The sequence below is a fragment of the Anabrus simplex genome, chromosome 7, assembly GCF_040414725.1.
Source record: "Anabrus simplex isolate iqAnaSimp1 chromosome 7, ASM4041472v1, whole genome shotgun sequence".
Classification (NCBI taxonomy): Eukaryota; Metazoa; Arthropoda; class Insecta; order Orthoptera; family Tettigoniidae; genus Anabrus; species Anabrus simplex.
In genome coordinates, this window is record NC_090271.1 from 150,656,376 (window position 1) to 150,678,315 (window position 21,940).

The following is a 21,940-nucleotide window of genomic DNA, read 5'->3' on the forward strand; positions in this document are numbered from 1 at the left end:
TGTGCTCAGTTGTGTAGAACAACGTATCTCGTGCTTGCTAACATTAAATTTTGTAAAATGAAACGATATGCAGTATGTACCTATACAATATTGTCATAATGTTATTGTTTGTGCTAGTAATGGATCATAATGGACAATAGCGAGCACGCGTGAGTTTCATTTCTCCATGCAACAAGTGTATACATAACAGGGGTTGAAATATATGCTATGGTTGTGTGTGTGATTACCGTGAGTTCAGAATTTACTGCTCCTGATTCATAAGGAGAATTGGCAAAGCCAAATTTGATACACATGGCATGGAAAGTCCAATAATTACAAATTTAATCCTCTCTTCAATAATTATATTATATTATATTATATTATATTATATTATATTATATTATATTATATTATATTATATTATATTATATTATATTATATTATATTCCACCTCTGTGGCGTAGTGGTTAGTGTGATTAGCTGCCATCCCCAGAGGAACGGGTTCGATCACTAGCTCTGCCATGAAATTTGAAAAGTGGCACAAGAACTGGAACGGGGTCCACTCAGCCTCGGGAGGTCAACTGAGTAGAGGGTAGTTCGATTCTCACTTCAGTCATCCTCGAATAGGTTTTCTGTGGTTTCCCACTTCTCCTCCAGACAAATGCAGGGATGGTAACTAACTGAAGGCCACATCCTTCCCTCTTTCTTGTCGATCCCTTCCAAAGTTCCCATCTCTCAAAAGGACGACGATGTTCAGCATAGTAGGTGAGGCCGCCTCGGCGAGATACTGGTCCTCCTTCCCAGTTATATCCCCCAACACAAAGTCTCACGTTCCAAGACACTCCGCTTGAGGCGGTAGAGGTGGGATCCCTCGCTGAGTCCGACGGAAAAACCAACCCAGGACGGCAAACGGATTAATAAAGAAGGAAAGAAAGAAATAATAATAATAATAATAATAATAATAATAATAATAATAATAATAATAATAATAATAATAATAATAATACATGTTCTTTAAATATGGTTCTTTACTTCAGCGTTTAGTGTGTTAGCCCCATTGGATTACTTATGTGCCTCCATAATCCTGAACTTGTAACGGGCTCCGTAGTCTCGTTTATTTCCACACCCCTTATCTTAAGTTGATTAGAAAATTAATATAAGCATCGTCACTTTACAGTAGTTTCCATCTGTATCTGTTACTCTCCATGGTGGAATCCGTTATTCTCCTGATAACCCATCCTCAAAAATCCAGCTTATATGAAGCCACCACCATATAAGAAACCATACAGTATACACTTCAGTTCCTTTGTTCTCTGTCCAGATAAAAACACCTCAAAGAATATAAGGACTAAAACGACACAAATTTCGCAAGGATGCAGGAATTCAAGTTTGTATACAGGTATCGCCTAACCTGTAAGGGATCAGAATTGTAATGTGAACTGAAAATAGGTGAATTCTTTCTCGAAAATTACGTTAGATGCTGTTCCAAGTATACCAACGTTGGTATCTTATATTCTAAGTATACTTGGTTCGAATGCATATGTTGAAAGTGGTTTTCGACTTCTTAAAAACAAATGGAATGATGAACAGCATAGATGTTCAGGAACTCTGTTTAAGTCCGAAATTAAAGTCTCATTAAATGTTGACCATAGTTGTCAGAAATTTCATGACCTGATTAAGGGAGATTCCGATTTATTGAAAAAAAGGCTAAAGTGAAGAAAAATACTGGTTTTAAAATTTGTATCTAGGAAATGAAACAGAAAAATATTGTATCTAAGTTTGTGTTTAAAAATTTATTATGTTACGGTAAATTGTGTTTCAGTGTTTTCTTGAGCAAATGTCGTTGTGTCTTATCGACATGACCTGTCCCTTATTGGCATTTCAAAAACTTGGCAACCCTACCTCAGATGTTACTGCATTTTTAATTCCTTAAACATTGCTGTTTGTGTTTCCTTCATCATTTCGCTGTTTGGATTTTTCATATTATTAATGAGATCGTTTGAATTTCAGTCAGTCTCTTCTTAAAATTAGTTCAAAAGAATGTACTTCAAAGGAAAGGAAATAGTTTAATTGTAAACACTGAGACTGAATATAATGTTTGAATTCTTGATAAATTATAGTTACAAAATATCTAACACAATATTTGCACAATTATTTCAGGTGATGCATGGATTTTGGTGCCTGGTAATCTAGCGTGGTGGCTACTTGGACGAGGCTAGTTTTAAGAAAATGAACCACGTGCAGTTGTCATTGCCCAAGGTACATACTTCATAAACAGATCCAATCGTTCTTAATGATTTCATACATTTTTGGAGATGTTAGTCCACGTCTCTCTTACTCTGACGATCCATTTTGACTCCCCGGCATTCCAGAGAATTAAATTCCGGGGTGAGGGGTAGATCGGGGTCCATTCAGCCTTGTAAGACTAACAAGAGGTGTCTGTCAATATTGGCAGCAGACTCAATCAATTTAGCCTAACAACATGGCTTAGAACGTCCTTACGCTGTCCACGTAACACACCAGTACCTGCAAAGGACATGTAGCTGGGCAATGGTCTTGGCAGATCAAGGCCACAGTGCTACTGGTTTGTTTTGACTGTTCATATGAGCGCTTGAAGTACCACCGGTTTGAGGTATAATATTATCAGCTGTGCATTACTGTGCAGTATTAAAGGCAATATGTTGCGCGTGTTAACAGGCCAACTCAAACTTGTTGTTTACCAATCCTGAGCTACATTCCTCCGGATGATCTCTGAAGGAAATATGGCTTAGTCAAGGAGTACAAGAAGATTGATACCAATGTTCATCTTCCTATCCATATGAGGATATCACCATAGCAGAAATCAATAGACTACAATCAAGAAATATATCAGTCGACCGGACTGAAAAATCTCCGTCCCAGTGGCATAACTTATCCTGGATTGCAGTCAAGCTAAGTTGTTTGTAGTAACAACGTGATGTTACTGGTCTCTACATCTCATTAACTACTTTCACGGTTTTCGGAGATGCCGATGTGCCTGAATTTTGAGCACGTTGAAATGCCACCGGAGTGAGCCAGGATCAAACCTGCCAATTTGGGCTCAGAAGGCCAGCACTCTATCCTCCGAGCTACTCAGCCCGGCGCCAGGTGGTTTCAGTTTGCCTCGAAAGACATAGCTTACCCTTAACATGACAAGAATGAACCAGCCTAGATGAGCTGATCTTTTCAAATGGGGGAAACTTCCTTTTCCAAAGCGCAGCTGTGGTTCTTGCTATGAAACCATCCGCCACATCGTCAAGGAATGTAGTTTCAGTTCCTACAGTGGCAACTACAGTGATTTTCTGGAGGCAAGCCCAGCTGCAGTAGACTATATTAGCAACTTAAAAGAGGACGTGCAAATACAGTTAGTGATTGTACACATTTGTTCGGATTAGTTTGTGATACTTTGTGACATACATTACGTTAAATAAATCTCACTTGTTACAACCGATAAATAAGATAATAATATGGAAGTGATAAATTATTCACGTGAAGGAGTATGAGAATGCGCGTATTAAATACATTACAGGGAACTCGACAAACAACAGAATCACTTCATTACTGACCACAGATTTATTGTGGGTAATTAACCAGAATTACCAATCGCTTCCACTGGACTTGTTTGATCCACTTTGTACACAAGAGAGAGATCAATTCCTTTGACATCACCAGTGTCTCCATCCAGGTGATATAATTCATAATCAACAGTTCGTGAGTGAATTCAGACTGACCGTAATTACTAATATGGAGAAAACCTCAGCATGAACACATGGAATCAAAACCCTGTCGTGTCGAAACACCAAAGGATATGCAAATGGAGCAGAAATAATTTGTTGAAACTGAAATTTCCATATGTCACATACCTGTCACATACATCATCTCTGCAATGATTGTAGCGTCTCGTGACGGATACTTAACTATAGGTCAGGATGGAAGGATTGTATTCTGCTCAGTATAAATATATACCTAACGAAAAGAAACTAATTAACGAATTGGAAGGGGATCACATATAAACGGGATTTTATTGTTTATTTAACTTCATTTATTGAAAAACACAACGCAATTACAATTTATTTTTCTACCCAGTTTCTTGTTTTGGAAATGCATTTGTCCCAGCGTATGGGCAGCTTTTTTATGCCCTAATCGTAAAAAGAACAGGGTCGTGACACCTGCCAGTTGTGAACGAAGTCTTCCACATTCTCATCGTCTTCAAATCGTTGCCCTCCTAGAGATTCTTTAAGAGTTCCGAACAAATAGAAAACCTAGGGCGGTAAGTCCGGGCTGTAAGGAGGATGATCAAGTCTAGCCCAGTACATTTCCTGCAGCCTGGAGGCAGTTAGAGCTGCAGAATGGGGCCACGCATTGTAGTGGAGAAAGATGACCTGTCGAATCGTTTGGTCTCGTCTTTTGCGGCGATATGCAACCCTCGCCTTGTTCAACAGCTCGCAGTAGTAAGAAGCATTGATTGTCTGTCGCTCATGCAAAAATATCAATCAGCAAAATGCCTTGTCGATCGGAAAAACGGTTGCAAGAAACTTGTCAGCTGACAGTCGAGTTTTGGCCTTCACTGGTGCTGCCTCCCCTTTCCCTGGATTCGGGAGTGTAGTGGTGGACCCAGGGTGCAAAATCGCGGGGGTAAAGGGAGTGATTTCACGCTCCCCTCCACCAACGATTTTATCTTAAAGGTTATCCCCTACTAAAATTGCCCGTGGGAATCCTTTCATTTTAAAATAATGAGTAAAATGTAGAAAACATGTAATTTATTACTGAAATTACTGTACATATTTTCATAAGAACATCAGTAATAATTCGAATGACTGCCAGACCTTCAGCAATAAAACAACGCAGCAGTGGCAATCCGGACCTGGCATGTTTCCCTCCGACAAGTCCATCTGAAACCAGGGCAAAAATGTAAATTACTTGGATCTCTCCTTCTTTTTCATTGCTCTAAGTAGCTCGAGCTTACACCACTCGTGTTCTTCTTGGTTAGGGTGTGTTTCCGATAGGTAGCCAATAGGACAATATTCACTTAAGCAGTGTACAAACCGAAAAATTTGTTCAGTCAACACTTAACCATGGTGAAGGAAGGTTCCACTAATAAAGCAATAAATCAGGACAAATCGCGCCTCGTATGGCCTTTCTTCAGAAAGCTACAGTCTCTTATATACTTCTCAGCTGATTGGAATAACGTTCTAATGTTTATCATTCTCGTTATAACAACAACATTCAATGATCTACAATTTGTTGTGTTTCCAAAATGGCGCGATCCGCCACCCACGTACAGAAGAGCGAACGGTTCGAACTAGGCTCGAACTGTGCCCTCCTAGTACAAGACAGATGTAAGAGAAAGGGTAGTAGGTTTAAGAAAGAAAAGCTTAACAACAGAAATTACAACGGTGTCATAGTGAAATGTATGATCAGTGAAGTGAAAGTGTTCGGTGTTCAGTGTTCAGTTCAATAAGAAAAAGTAAGGGGAGAATGATTTAATATATATACGAAAACCTGAAAAGGCAATGCAGTTCACGGATGGCTTAGAGTAAGCCGAGGTATGGCGAAATATTAGGAAACATCATAGCTGTTTATACCAGCTGATTACCGACACGTAAATATTCTAAGATCAGAAGTTGGGAGCTCCAAAGACGCACGTAGGCAATGGAAAAATATCCATGTTCTCAAGACTTCTAGAATATGCTTGTGGTGACATCCTTCCTTGGTGAGGGAACTGGCCAGCCAATCAGGAAAGGCCAACTCAGAATCACGAGCAGGACAAAGTCGATTATCAAATAGTTGGTTCTAGAAAATAAGAGGTTATTTAAGGAGGTGTAGAGGGCGAATTAGGTAGGTTGGTCAAAATAATTTACGAGCGACGGTCGGCAGAGAAGGCCGGGAGGATGGTCAAAAGAATTCACGAGAGTCGGCCCGAGAGAGGACACGGAAGCTTGTCAGACGTAGTCGCAGGGAGTTGGTTTTGGGATACCACGGAGAGGGTCTGCCTAACTAAGTAGCAAAGGAAGACTAGGAATAAAAGACTGACTTCATTGGGACTCAGGCTATTGAGAGCCTATTGAGAAGAGTAACTGCGTCATTTCGAAGGGAAGAACTTAGGAGGACTACTAAGTCACAGTATTCAACGAAGTTAGTCTGACGCTAGTCCAAGAGCTTCAGTACGGGAAGGTAAAGGCAGCCTACTACAGGGAAGAGTACCTTCGTATAGGAAAGTGGCCCGCAAGACAGGTTGAGAACTTTTAAGGGAACTGCAATTCCTTGACGGGTTGGTGAGACGTGAAGTGCTAAAGACGCTCGAGTGCGAAGCAAGCGAGGAGAAAGAAGACATCGCTTCCGGAAGATAAGTATTGACTGTAACAGACAATCCAAAAAAGAAGGGAACCAAAGACTCCTTAGTTAACTTTTTGATGTGTAGTAGAGATGAGAAGTTCCCTTCATTGAGAAGGGGGTACATTTATGTATATTTATACATATTGTATTAATTGCTTGTTATTGTTGTTTTCGAACCCCGGGGGTCCCCAGCCTGTCCCGTCCATAGGATACGACAAATTTACATTTTTATGGGGGAGGGGGTAATTAAATATAGGGAAATGTTATACCCCCTCCCCCGCCGGATACTGCCTGAAATAAACCCTAGTAGTTAAGCCCTATGTTCCTTCTCCCCCCCCACCACCACCACTTCTTTCTGATTTCGCACCCTGGATGGACCCGTGTTTCGTGACGCAGGTGACGATCCGACTCAAAAATGCATCACCTTCTTCTCCAAACCTTGCTGTAAGCCTCTGACAGACCTCCAAACGTCTCAACTTCATATTTTCGGTCAAGGGGCGAAGGAACAATCTGTTACACACTTTACGGAACTGTAGGTCGTTTGTGATGATTCCTCGACAGCTCCCATAACTGATTCCGACTTGTTCTGCAATTTCTGATACTGTCGCCCGTCAATCGTCGTCAATAATGTCTTTAAGCGCATGAATGTTTCCGTCTGAAATGCTGGTCCGAGGACGGCAATCGTGTTGCTGATTTTCCACACATTCTCGTCCTTCGTTGAACATTTTATGCCAGGCAAACACACGCGTTTAATCACCGAACTGCGCAGTCAACTCTCGCAAATTTCCGCCGCTGTGACTGCTTCACGAGCAAGAAATTTTATAATTATTCGTTGCGCAGTGGAGGTGTTCATATGATGCTCCGACATCGTGAGCGTTACTGAGGAAACGACGGTAAATATCTAACAGCACGACCTAAGCATAGCAGAAGCGCGAGGTCAGTCCTACCAACTGTTGTTGTTCAGGAACGAAAACCTCGTTTATATTTGATCGACCTTAACTTCATTGAAGTTCTCGAAAGGCATCCGTATGGTTTCTTACAGTGTTTTACGTGACTCGTACTGCAGGAATGGTAACGCCCCTGGTGAATACCATGCAAGTTATATTATTACAAAAGTAAAATGTTTTAAGGTTTAATAAAATCTTTCAAGTGTTTATCTGGGATAATGAATGATTCCAAAAATTCACAAATAAAAAGACCACGTAGATTGCGTCCTTGGTATGAATAATGGACTGATTGAGATTGATCGTGTACTAGTTCATGGTGACATTTTACTTACCTGAAGAGTTCTGCTGCCTCCGGTAACCATGGGCCTGGTTTGGTAGAAATATTCTGTAGGGCAGGACCTCGCCGACGTCGGTAAAAGAGCTCACCGTCGAAGTCGAGGGTTATCAGTTTCTTCGGCAACCACGATGAGAAGGACTCGGGGTCGAAATTCTTCCAGCGCGTCACCAGCGCGCTATAGACGCCCTAGAACACACGTGTAAGTTATTAATGTTGCTATACTACTCTATGCCATTTTCTTATACAGGTGGGCAATATAAACTGTTCCGTAAAATATTTATAATACCGACGGGGAAATGACCCTTGCTAATGAACAGGAGAATTGCCTATCACAGGGAAATGCTGGAAACCCTGATTTTGATCCACCAATCGGTTGCTGTCAAATGTCTGTGCGTGCGCATCTCCCACATGCTCTGTTCCGAGTACGTTGCTGTGTCATTACGTGTGAGTGAGTGAGTGAGTGAGTGGAGCAGACGTGTTCAGTGACCAGTTGAATGCAACACAAAATGGTGCTCACGATAAAAGGGCGCGTGTTCGTTGTCGAGTGTTTTGCGAAGTACGATTCGTGGAAACCTGTGCGGAACTCTTTGTGGAAGAGTTTAAGACTAGGAATGTTTTGGGAAAATCTCCAGCAAAGTCTGCAATGCGAAACGTGTGGCAAAATGGTGTGAAACGGGCTCTGTAGCGAATGAAAATCGTAACTAACCGAAAAGATTTCGAACACCAGAAAAAAATGCTCAAGTGAAGGAAAGCCTGGAACGAAGTCAGACGAAATGTCAACGTCATTTATCTTTGCAAGTGGGAATTAAGTTGTCGCCGTGTCGAAACCTAATGAAAAAGGACCCGACTCTTATCCTTACAATTTAACTATTGTGGAAGCGTCCAGACGAACCTCCGTGTGTAGTGTTTTGCCGCTGGTTTATGAGTGAAGTGGAATCAGAGCTTTTGGATCCTCAGTTTTTCATTTCTTCAGATGAGGTCATTTCCGGCATTTTTTTTTTTTTTTGGTATTCATTAACAAGGGTCAATCCTGCGTCAGTCCCGCGTCAGTCCTATTGAAAATATATTCGGAGAGGATTTCTTTTGCCCACCCAGTATTATCTATAGATGATAAATAATTTTCAAGCTAATTGCATTGTTTTGTGAAATTTTTTACTTGATGGTGCCTATTTCGTTATGGTATTTTAACAAAGTTGTTCCTCAAAAGGTTTTCTTTACTGTATTTAAATACAGTTTTTGTCTAGAGTTACGCCCATCAGTCTTTCAGCCAACCGGCCCAGATTTGATTCCCATCTCTGCATTGGTATTTATGTGACCTTTTTTGGAAGCAATCTATATTTCCGACCAAATTCATCAATGTAATACATTTGATCGGCTGTTATGTCGGGTTATTTCATAGTTTATACAATTGTGCAACAAAATTGCTTGAGGCTACATCATCAGCTGATATAGTCTCACTTGAAGTTACCACGTTTCGAATCCCATGACGTTTTACCACCCACGCAGCCAGCCTTCAATCGCAGTAAAATTATAATTTTCTATTTCCAATCTGGTATTCAAAGTAAGCGTCTTCAATGTGTTTACACCTTTTGGTTGCCATAATGTGATAAGTCTGCGAACTGAAAGCAAATTATTTACTGTAAAATACAAAAACTGTTTACTTTGTCAAGAAACCTGAAGAAAAACTTGGTGCTTGATGAGCAGTGGGCACTGGAGAGAGACAAACAGAGGACACTCATCAAACACAAGTACTCTACACAAATATAGAAAAGGTTGGTAGAAGGCAGTAATCATTGCATTTTAATGTCATAATTACACGAATATTTTTTTATTTCAGGTCCGCAACTAGAAGACTTCTGATCATTAAGAAGTTTGGTCAGCGTAGTGATACTGTAGTAAAAGCCACCAACTCAGTGCCTGACACTTCGTGTTATTCCCGTGTTACTCTCGCAATAGGGTCAAGCTATTCGCTACCAAACTGTTCCATAATTTGATTAGACAACGGTCACCAGCTATGTTACCATTATGCAGATTGTATAATAAACTTAGTTTGGTTCGTATGCTCTCTAGTGGACACTGTTCTCGTAGAGATTTGCAACAGGTTGTGGATTTGTGACTTACAGCACTCTGTGAACTTCGAAACTTACGTCGCCGCTTGGAAGATCACATTAGATGATTTTCTTCTTTTTCTGAGCAATCTTAAAGTTGTAGACGAGTGTTAAACTGGGTTACAAGACACATGCCTTATCCTACAAGTCCCTGATGAGGTAGAATGTTCACAAGCTCCCTCTGTCGATCAGGTGTAGATTATTGACCTACGGATCCCAAGATCGCTGGTTCGAACCCGGCAGATGTAGAAGGAGTTTTGGGGGACTGATAAAAGCTAATTAGACACTCGTCGTCATACGTTGTGGTACGTAAAATATCTCCTTTGATACAATATTCATCAGACAAAATTAATTAAAACTCAACCATAGATTGCCCAGCAGATTTCCGGTTTACTCTGTCAATTGGTACAGTTGTACGGAACGTCGAAGTTGATGTGCAGGCAACCTTGATAGCGTCAAACTGAAAATGTCTGCACACGGTAGCTGAGGCCATACGATTATTATTACTATTATTATCATTTTTGCCCTTATGGACAGGTGTTTGAACTCGAATATCTCATGATGACACAATTTTCACTTTTTCCCTTCTTCCTCTTCTCTTCCCAAAATCTCTTCATCCTTTTTCTGTGCTCCTGTTTCCTTTGTTCTGTCCACAATATTCCTGTCTTCTTCTTCTTCTTCTTCTCATTTACTATAAATTTTATATTCCTAATTTTGTTTCTGAATTCTTTACTGTCCCCTGTCTTTTGCCTGTTGTTCCCCATCTGCCTTAAGTTTACCTATAATTCATGATACCAATTTGTTTTCTTGCTTGAACTCTTTGCTACATTATTTATTTATTTATTTATTTATTTATTTATGTATTTATTTATTTCATTTATTATTTATTTATTTATTTATTTATTTATTTATTTATTTATTTATTTATTTATTTATTTATTTATTTATTTATTTATTTATTTATTTATTTATTTATTTTGAGTCCAGTGCCTTACGCTATATCTACTGGTGTGAACTAGAACAAGCTCGTTACATTGATTCTTCTGTCCTAGTCTTACCCTTGGATTTGAATAGATGAAGATGACTGAGGTATGAGCAAATTTATTTGCGCCCTTCCAAATATAGCCAGTCCCTGTGATGAACGGTGAGAAAAAGTTGTACACAGGGTTGTTTGGTGTATGAATTATAATAATAATAATAATAATAATAATAATAATAATAATAATAATAATAATAATAATAATAATATGGACTCAACTACCATATATATACACTTTAATTTGATGCCTTCCGCTCGTCAATTTGGACGTTCCGTTTTACTCTAGGCCTACTAGAGGTAGAGGAATTTGAATCTCTCCTCGGCCTCTGTAGCTGAGTTTTAATGAATTTTGACGAGCAAATACCAAATGTGTCACTAGACATTTACATGATGACATCGTACGGTATGAAATGTCGAATGGGCTCTTTTCCGCATTTCAAAAATCCAACTAGCTCTGCCGGGTTTTAACCCGCTATCTTGGGCTCTGGAGGACGATACTCTACCACTGTTCCATAGAGGGAGCATGCATTTCAATTGGCTTATCAGGCTCATATGTAGGACCATATTCGTGTCCAGAGAGGAAAGCAGTGAGGAACTACGTTACTGCTCATTGCCTAATCAAGTCTCCTCACTGACATCTAGGCTATATATGGCTGTTCATGGTGGATTTGTTGAAGTCCTTCTTAATCCACAACACAGTACGACGCCAACAGCGCAGTGCCAATTGCTCTGCAACCTTCACAAACCTAACTGTGCAGAATTGAGACAGAATCAAGTGTTGAACAAGGTAAGACGAACAGGAACTAGCAACTAGTAAATCAGAACAATCCTTGACTCGTATGGAGGAGTAAGAAGAAAAAGCATTTTAAATTTAAAACAATCCATGGAATTAAGAAACTCGCATTACCCAGTGCATTACCATGCGTTACAAAACCCAAAATAAGGTCTTAAAACTTGTTACATGATGCATGGAACAAAAGTAATTTGAAAAATAATTCAAAGCATTTTCGGAACTATAATTAAATATAGTGCGTGTTACGTGCTTTGGACATTACTCCCTGATAAGAAGAAAGGTAAAGACGAAACATAGTCAAAACGGGAAGATTCTGAATTATAAATAACGTAAAGTCTTATTTCAGTAATTGACATGAGTACATTTTCTGAAATACTTCCGCGCTTCAAATTTCAGAAGAAAGCTTGTTTGTTGACTCTATTGGTGTTATTCTAGTGCTACATAAATCCAAGTATAGTGCAAAGAGTCGCGTTGTATGATATTTAGAATGATGCTTTCACGGCCCGTAATTGTAAACATATTGATGATCATTTGGACTTCAGTCGTGTCAGAAAACAAGGTGAAATTCTTTTCGTTTTGCAGATAACTTCGCTCCACGTCTTCAGCAAAAATCTCGTCTGTTCACGAGAAAGGTTTGAATTTAGGAATGCTATAGTAAATGGTAGTCTTGTTCGTCACTAGATGGTTCACTGTGCGCTCGCGTTCCGAGTGGGAAGTGGTGACACCGGCTTAGCTCCAGTTAAGATGGTTTTTATTAGCATGTTTACATTGTAATCAAGGAGCCAGAATGACATAGAGGGGCGGTGTGCCTGACATCAGCGCTCCTTGTGGAGGCAAGTTCATAAAGGACAGCCATGTTCCGAGTTGTCAAAGCAAAGACAGTTGGCGCAAGACCATATGGTTAGGTGACTTGAAGATTGTGCGTGGCGACTGAACATCACGCGTTTTAAGAAGTGAAAAGGTAGATTCTCGCCTTTAACAATGCCAGCTAGCCCTATGCTCAGGTACGGCTGCACTAATCGGAGCATGGTGATTGATAATGTTCCCTTCTTTCAGACTTATAATTAGTGATCATTTCTAGGTACCTTTGCCCTTGAAAGTGCATTCTTGTTGCCATCTGGTGTTGGTGTACGATTCACTGAAGTTTTATATTCAGGTTCTTTCTTTTTCCCCCTCCATAATGGTCCTTAAGACTTATCTTGTGCTTGGGCATTAATTCGATGTAGGCCTATTTCAGTCAAACGTACACTAAGCATAATTTACTGGTGTTCGTGTTCGTGTTTATTGTACACCGAGCGAGTTGGCTGCGCGGTTAGAGGCGCGCAGCTGTGAGATTGCATTTGTGAGATAGTGGGTTCGAACCCCACTATCGGCAGCCGTGAGGATGGCTTTCCTTGGTTTCCTGTAGTTAGTAAATTCCTGCACCATATATGGGGTCATCTTCCATTTCATCCTCTAACCTTCCCTTCATGCCCTTTTTGGCCTGCCAGGTACTTCAATGCACATTCTCAAGAGCTGTATCGGCAATCATTAATTTCTCTTCGTCTAGAAGTAGGAACATATCAGCTAAATTTCAAGATTCAGTTCCATTGGTTACAACATTTCATATTTTGCTGTATTTCCCAAAGTAAATGATAACTAGCATCACATACAGTAACAGGAATTAATTTTATTTTCATGTAATGGGTTCATTCTTCTAGTTGTATTTCACACTCACAAGGATTAGATCTAGGAATACAGAAGCATATGAGTGCAGTGAGAACCGCGAGGAAATATGTGTAATTACACCAACTACAAATAAAACGTCTGTCAACCACAAACATGTAATGCTCTCCCCAAAAGACGTCGCAGTAAAATGTTCTTCGTGTGTTTTAATTTATCGCTATTTCAATAGACATTCAAAAAACACAGTTTCTGTGAACATAGCATTCCGGTAATTCAGCTAGTAAGTGCATTGTTTAACAAGTTAAAATTAGAATGCTGTACTTCCACTTACAGATTGATCATAATGAATACACTGTTTTAAAGAGAAATGTTCCAATATTTCAAAATTTAAATAAATCTTGCCAAGAGCTGAACACATAATATAATGTAGAGCGAATCGCATTTCGTCACATACACGGTCTCCTCCCGTTACTGTCAGATGTTTAACAATAGAGGTAATATCAACTTTCTCATACTGTATTTACTGTACGTTGGGCTCCACAAAACTTCTATATCATTGGTAGGTGTAGGAGAAGACACTTCTGTTACAAAAGGCTAAGAAGTAATAACATTCTGAGTTGAGAGGAAGGTATATAAAATATGTATGTCCTCCGATGCACGTCAATCATTAACAGATAAAGGTAAACAATATAGGGACAAGTTGAAACACTTTCTTCAATTGTTTTAGGGGGGAAATGGAAAATAAGGACAGCACTGTCTCCGTTTTCAAGTACATTTAATGGACGATTACCTAAACATTTTTTGGAACCTGTCTAATCGAGGCAAAAGGATTGTGTTTAGTTACCCAGAATTACATGGGATTAGAAAGAAAACATACACATTGACATAAGTATATGCCTTGGGGTTCACTCAACCTACACAACGAATGAGTATTATTAGGATAATTCCTGAGAGCAAGGATGGCCGTCCATAGAGATAACCATTCTAACCCGCATAGTGCCGAGATTACATATGCAGTAGTAGGAGGCTTTACTTTTGCAAACTTCCATGGATTTCTAAACCAAAACATATTAGGTTCTTGGAACTTGGAGTCATAGTAGGGTCAAGAGAAGAACATAAGTGATCATACTAGACGATCGAACCCAACGCAACTGAATGAAGAGAAACTGAATCAGAAATGTGAGGGCCTTTACGAGCGTAAGCATTGTAGTGTTAACCAGGATAAAACTAAGGAGCTGAGCTATGAGCAAACCGCCCCTCTACGGCAGTGGGTGTATTCGAATCTCCAACATACAGAGAAAAGAAAATGAGCACTGATGAATATCTTAGGAGGCAGGAAAGTTGTAATACTAGGAGATCCGTGGTCAGAGAACTCGAGTTGATCGAAGACCACACAGGAAACTTAGGGAGGAGACTAACACACAAATGTTGAGACAATGTCGGGTGTAGGACTACTTTCACGCCTTTTTAATCATGAGATCTCAGGAACAAAGCAATGTTACGCTAATAATGCTATGATTTAGGAAGAAGGACTTGAAATGCACACGAAATACCAAGATGAAGTTAATGGGTTACACAAGAAATAAGAAGGAATTAGGATTCAAAATGTTGTTCAAATGAAAGTTCTAAGATGCGTCCCACTGAGCATCAGGCAGTAAAAATGACAAACAACATTACCTATTTTACAGGCAATATTAAACACAGAACAGCGAAAATTTACGACACTTTTGTAAGCTAGTAAAGACCAAGGAAAATGAGAAAACCAAATTGAATAACGAAGCTTCAAAATGTTGGCAATAATGATAATATAAATTGAGAGACACAAAAAGATTTTTGTGATCAACCTCAGTTTAAGAAGTGAAAGTCTTCACACTAATGATATTTGGTTTTAAATTCAGCTACATTAAATTCCCTTGAGGGTTTAGTTGTCATATAAGCATCGATAAACATGGCTAATACATTGACTGGACATATTTTAACCATCTTAACTATCAAAATCTTCGCTTGTTAGAGGATGGACTTTTTTTTTTTTTTTTTTGCTATTTTGCTTTACGTCGCACCGGCACAGATAGGCCTTACGGTGACGATAGGACAGGAAAGGCCTAGGAATGGGAAGGAAGCGGCCGTGGCCTTAATTAAGGTACAACCCCAGCATTTGCCTGGTGTGAAAATGGGAAACCACGGAAAACCATTTTCAGGGCTGCCGACAGTGGGATTCGAACCCACTATCACCCGGATGCGACCTCATAGCTGCGCGCCTCTAACCGCACGACCAACTTGCCCGGTGGACATGTTATTGATCCTCGACATAGAGACATAGAAATGTCAGTTAAATCTGTAAAAAATAACAAATTAGAAATAGTAGGTTTTCTTTAAGAATATTAGTGTTGAGAATCAGATAAACTGCGTGATACTAACCAATTAAAGTACTTTTCGGCTCCATGGCTAAATGGTTAGCGTACTGGGCTTTGGACACAGGGGTCCCGGGTTCGATTCCAGGCAGGATCAGAAATTTTAACCATACAGGGTAATTGGTTAATTTCGCTGACACGGCGCCTGGGTGAATGTGTCTTCTTCATCATTTCATCCTCATCACGACACGAAGATCGAGTACGGGCGTCAAATCAAAAGACCTGCATCTGGCGAGCCTAACTTGTCCTCGAACTCTCCCGGCACTGAAAGCCATACACCATTTTATTTTCATTAAAGTACTTTCAGTGATGAGCAGCATTAGGAAACCAAATACTTGTACTCAGATTATCATTGATGTCTACGGGGGAATTTACGTGTCATTGTTCATCTAAACATTAATATTTGCTGAAGATATAGGTGACCTGTTGTACTAGTTTCATCGAAAGTAGAGTGTATATGTTTAGTACTTTTACTTACCAGTGTGTTGTAGTTCAGTGATTTCCAATTTCTCTTTCGACGTTTATATATGATCATCAAGCTGTGAGTAAAGGTAGTAGTAGGATATTGTTAAAAAGATCATACAGTAGACATTGAAGTATGATTCACCCGTTTGTCGGGTGCATTCGTCAGTCTGGCAATCTTTCTTTTTAATTTTTTTATTTAATTGACCTTTAGTGTAACACCATTTGGTCATCCTCCATGTACAATGAGCACTCACAGCACACATACAAAAATATGAATTGCCAGCGCAATAAGAAATAAAAAACAAATCTCTACATTCTTCAAGTACATAAAACCAAACTGAATCTCTTCCGGGAGGAGAGGGGGAGAACAAATAAAACACTAGCAACAACGCGATGAGCACAACGTCAAATTCTTATATCCGCGGTTCTCAAAAAGTCTATCACAGCATTGAGAAGTGAATTGTTTTCACCTTGTAACTCCAATGCAGCGCTGGTCGGGAATGGCACTTATAGATGACATAGTTCAGATAGAAAATAGCTTCGAGAAGCATCATAAAGGCCACACTTAAACAAAATTTGGTTGAGATCTCCATCCTGTGCATGGTGACATCGACAGCGTAGTGAATGCAAAACCCCTATGCGATGTAGACGTGAAGGGAATGATCCATGATTTAGTCTCATTCGGATTACTGGAACCGTGGACGTCGTGACTGATGAAACTTATAATACCATGGCTTAGGAGGGATGTTGGTTTGTACGAGAGCATAAGCTCTACCTTTGTGCAGTTGGGATGTTTTCCATTCCGTAGACCACTTGTGACGAATTTGTTGCCGAATAGCGGGAATAAAGTCAATCCATGGGAGTTGCAGTGCTGTAAGTATACCTTGCGTTGCACCACGCTTGACTAATATGTCAGCCTGTTCATTGCCAAAATTTCCACTATGTCCTTTGACCCATTTAATATGGTACGGAGCAACCTGAAGAATAGATGTTAAAAGCACAATCCGCGATGTCATACGAATAACCATGCGTTCAGAGATTCCACTGGATGTTTTGTAATTCCTTCATAAAACTTTGGGAGTTCGTTATAATGAGAGCGGTATCGAAGCGCTTGTTTTGACAAAAACGAAGTGCAGCATAAATAGCTAAAATTTCCTATGTTTAATCAGAGGATTCGGGCGGTAGTTTGAAGATACCCCATTCTCCCGTTTGTTGGCAGTAATATGCATATCCCACTGAGTCATCAAATTTGGAGCTATTTGGGCCACATGGAGCGAATCAGAGCCGGAATGTAGTTCTGTGTATGGACTTCTATGGTGAGATATCTAAGTGGATAGTGTATAGGCAGTCGATGTGAAGAACACAGAAAACTGGCTTGAAATCCGGGCCTGGTTCCTGTTTTGAGGGTTAGTGAGAAAATCGGTTTCAGTCCGTTGTATCAGCGTAACAGAAGCTGTGGTTTGTATCGTGAGCGTCGTCCATGTGTCTCCTGGATAACGACCAATCATTGAAGAGCAATAAGAATGGGATTCTGTGAAATAGCAGAACGTTGTAAAAAGAAATTCTTACCTACCATTTCTCGACGCATTTGCAAAGATAATTCTCCAGCTTCTATTAAGAGAGCATTTTTGGTGTGGATCGCATAGCGTCTAGCAATCTCCTCAGTATCTGTTACTTTGTTAGTGTGTAGTCAAATACTAAGTGATTGCTATTGTATAATCACCCCGTAATTCTATTTAATTTTAATACGTATGTTATTAATGTTCCTTTTGTGAAAGTTTTATTGTATAGTACTGAATCAAAATCTCAAAAAGGGATTATTACCGCACTTAAGTTGGTAGATTGTCAACCTTCACCTCTGTGTATAAATTCGCTCAGAGAGCATAAAAAACCATTTTGTAATTTTTTTAAGTTATGGTGTAAACCCCGACCCCCTCCCTCCATCTACTGTATCTCTCAAAGCCTTGTACTTCTTATCTATAAATTGTTTTGCCACCCACTTCTAATTTCCTGTCACCACTACTGAGAGTGGAATCTTGGTCCTTCTGTAAAGCCGAACATGACTTTACCGCCCCGGCTAAGCATCTCCTGTTATTATTATCCTATTGTAATATTTTCTCTTAATGAAATCGTCGTCCAACGTTCCCTATTTTATATTTCTTTAGGTCGCAAACTCTTACAATGTGCTAGAGTTTACTCGATGTTGAATTCAACAAAGACTATACCCTTAATGTTATTAATATTAAGGCACGAACGCCCTAAGTGGGATATAGTGGCGGACTACCATATTCAATTCCAGTGATAAACAAGTACATTTTTATCTAGAATTACTTATCTTAAAGAACATCAGTGATGTAATAAAATAATAATATCTGAAATACATACTTTACATTTCTTCGACAAGAATGTCAGAAGTTCTTGGTCCCACATGACGACTGCAGACTCAATCCTAGGTGTGAAGTACACCAGCCAGTCGTAATTCCAAACACCAGCACTATCGCTCTTCTTCCCACGAATTCCTCGACAGTAAGCATGTAGTAACATTTCCTCAACAACTCTTCCAGCTGTGGGATATAAAAACGAAACATTAGGGATTTATACAACGAATAATTCAGATATTCTCAGTAAAATTATTCAGAGGAAGCTAAAAATGTATTTACTTCAAAAAGGGAGAAATTTCATGGAATTATTATAGAAAATGTATGATAAAGAAGACTTTACATTCGTCTATAGTTGTATTTTATTTAATCCTGTCAGAAATTACCGAACGTACTCGAAGTATGGAAGGTGATCATACTTTGTAAGCTGATATCATAAACTCGTGACCTCTTACCAAGGTAGTGCGTGTACCTATTTAACATCATACCACCTCCTGCCATTCTTAAATTCCTGGCAGCACCGGGAACAGAACCCCGATCTCCGTGGACTGCATCTAATAGCACTAACCCGTACACTACGGAGGCGAACAATTGATGCCGTGGACAAATTCAAACACGTCATTAAAAGTGTCAATTAAGTAGCACAGGTTCAAATTTGGTACTATAAGCTCGGAGTACATATTTATACTGTACAAACCGAAATTAAACAAAGTAGCAGATGTGGAGTTAAATTACAATGTGACCAGTATTTTAGCAGATTGTAGACTGAAGGAAACTTATCCTAAATTGCGCAGTAACTTGGCACATACCCAAATAATGTGTAATTCTGTGAGGTTGATGCCTTGCACTATCTGTAGTTGAAGAAATAAATTCACCGAGGTAGTGGCTGTCAGCTTGCCTTATTGAGATAGTGGTTAGTACCCAGCTGTCGTCCGCCCTGAAGATTGTTTTCCGTGATTCTAATTTTCACACCAGGCTAATGCTGGGAATGTACTTTCATCAAGGCCGTAGTCGATTCCCTCCCACTCGTAGCCCTTTCCTGTCACATCGTCACCATAAGACCTATTTGTGTCAGTGCGACGTATAGCAAATTGTAAAACAAAACCAAAAAAATATTTTATCTGTTTTGGTACGTATTTTACTGATTTTGTCATGTTCTTTATTTCACAAATCTGTTTAAATTGTTGATATGGCCAAAAACCTTCGATGTGTTAGTGCAACCAATCTTGATATGAAACTTCAATGGCATATTCTCAAATATTTATTTTATTCGTCTCACAGGTACAGAGTAAAGATTATCTACAGTTCACAGAAATATTCTTTAATATCGTCGCTCGACCGGTAAAAGGTTGTATTCCACAAAGCTCTTCCTATCAATTATTCTCCTTAAGACTGGTCACGCCTCCCAGCCACGTATGGATATGCAGTCCATCAGAACAAATTTTGTTGTGTTCATTTTCCTATGCCCATGTGTAAAGGAAAATGAACCTTACAGTACCGTACTGTAGGAATGTATGTTTGCATTACGTATTTACGCACTCCTAGTGTACAATGCATGTAAGGTTCATTTTCGTTTAATCGTCGACATAGGAAAACGAACACAACGGACATTGTTCTGATGGACTGCGTATCCATATGGGGCTGGGAGGCGTGACCAGTCTAAAGGAGAATAATGGATAGGAAGAGTATTGTGGGATACAACCTTTTATACCGGTCGAGCGAGATATGAAAGGTGCACTAAGAAATTATTAACTCAATTAAAAAATATAACAAGATGATTATGATGATGCTTGTTGTTTAAAGGGACCCAACATCTACGTAATTGGCCCATACAAACCATAACAATAACTATAAGCTTTACGGAAGTCAAATCAGTATGTTAGTTTCCTACACTCCCCTCCTTTTCTTTTAGCGTATGACCCTAGTGCCGGGAGCGTCCGAGGACATGTTCTGCACACCATTTTTGTAGCAGCTATTTACAGTACACCACAAAGGGATGAACTACATGGACCGTGTGTGGTGCTGTCTTTGTGTGGCAATGGGAGGGGTATGGGAAAGAAGCGGCCGTGGCCTTGGGAAGGTACCATTCCGACATTTGCCTGGAGCTGAAAATGCGCAACGTCGGACAGCCATCTTTAGAGCTACATACAGTGAGGTTCAAACCCACGATTTTCCGAATGCAAGCTGGCAGATCACCACACAAGCCGTGTAGTGACGCACTCGGTCATTAAACTGATAAATAGTCTACCACCTCTGCAAAGGTAAATGGTGCTGGGATTCATTCAGCTTCCAACAGAAATGAGTACCCTATTAAGTTAGATTGACCGAACATAGAGTTAAGCATTCTTAGCTATCAGACACCGAAGTTAAGACCAGTGGAATCCTGTAGCTTTCAGGATTTTAGAGGCATTCGTAGATTGTGCAGAGATGGCTTTTACATTCCTTTTAGTATTATTCCCAGTGCTTCGTACTGTGTTTTCGGGAACATAGAATTCTGCCTCTTCCTATGCCAGTACGGGATTACCTGTAATATTTTCTTTGATCTACATTTACTGCTTACCTGCTTTATCCAGCGGTCCCTTGGCGTTTGGATCCTCCAGATCATATTTTCTCCCTAGCTTCATGTAGAGTGGACATAGCAAGTCCATGCAGATAACAGCGAGACGCGGGGGTGTGCACAGAACGACCATGGTGATGTTCCGTCACTATGGAGCTGTAAGAAGGAAAAACTTACTATTTTTCCTCTAATTTGTGAGGTGATATAGAGGAATAATAACATTTAGATGTTCAAATAGCAATATAAATAGAATAAGAGTGATTGGAGGCATCATAGACTTTCCATATCGGATTCCAAACTCCGTGCCCTTCCGATTGCGAACAGTGTCGATTGCGGACACAAAATATTTGGTAAGTGTGTCAACTCGTGCCAGGATTGTTTCCCTTTCCATCCCTCGATTTGCCATACGCAGCCTACCACAGTGTTGAGTTTTGAGTTCGTTTGTTTCTATTCTATTTATCAAGACGGACGAGGGTAAACTGTGTGTTCTCCTGCGTGCTTATCGTCACCAACAATTAAGAAAAAACGTTGTTACAACATGCATTTTGGAAGTGCAAAGGAAAATTATTTACTAAAGGTATGTAACAGAACTGGCTAATTTTAAAAGTTTTAATAACTATATTTATTAGCATCCAAAGTAATTATTTCTTATTGTTAAATATATGTTATTAAATTTATTTATTGATTGATTGATTGATTGATTGATTGATTGATTGATTGATTGATTGATTGATTGATTGATTGATTGATTGATTGATTGATTGATTGATTGATTGATTGATTGATTGATTGATTGATTGATTGATTGATTGATTGATTGATTGATTGATTGATTGATTGATTGATTGATTGATTGATTGATTGATTGATTGATTGATTGATTGATTGATTGATTGATTGATTGATT

At 39.5% G+C, this 21,940-nt stretch overlaps 1 protein-coding gene across 1 annotated transcript in view; it reads right to left on the reverse strand.

Moving 5' to 3' along the window:
* LOC136877743 (uncharacterized) overlaps positions 1–21,166 on the reverse strand; it is a 56,838-nt gene extending 35,672 nt beyond the window's left edge. The window contains exons 1-3 of the mRNA XM_067151951.2: positions 21,037–21,166; positions 18,484–18,662; positions 7,613–7,803 (exon numbers count right to left, since the gene is read on the reverse strand). Of these exons, the coding sequence (XP_067008052.2) occupies positions 7,613–7,803; positions 18,484–18,662; positions 21,037–21,166 (500 nt within the window). The remainder of the gene's footprint in view (positions 1–7,612; positions 7,804–18,483; positions 18,663–21,036) is intronic.
* Positions 21,167–21,940: the final 774 nt, after the last annotated feature.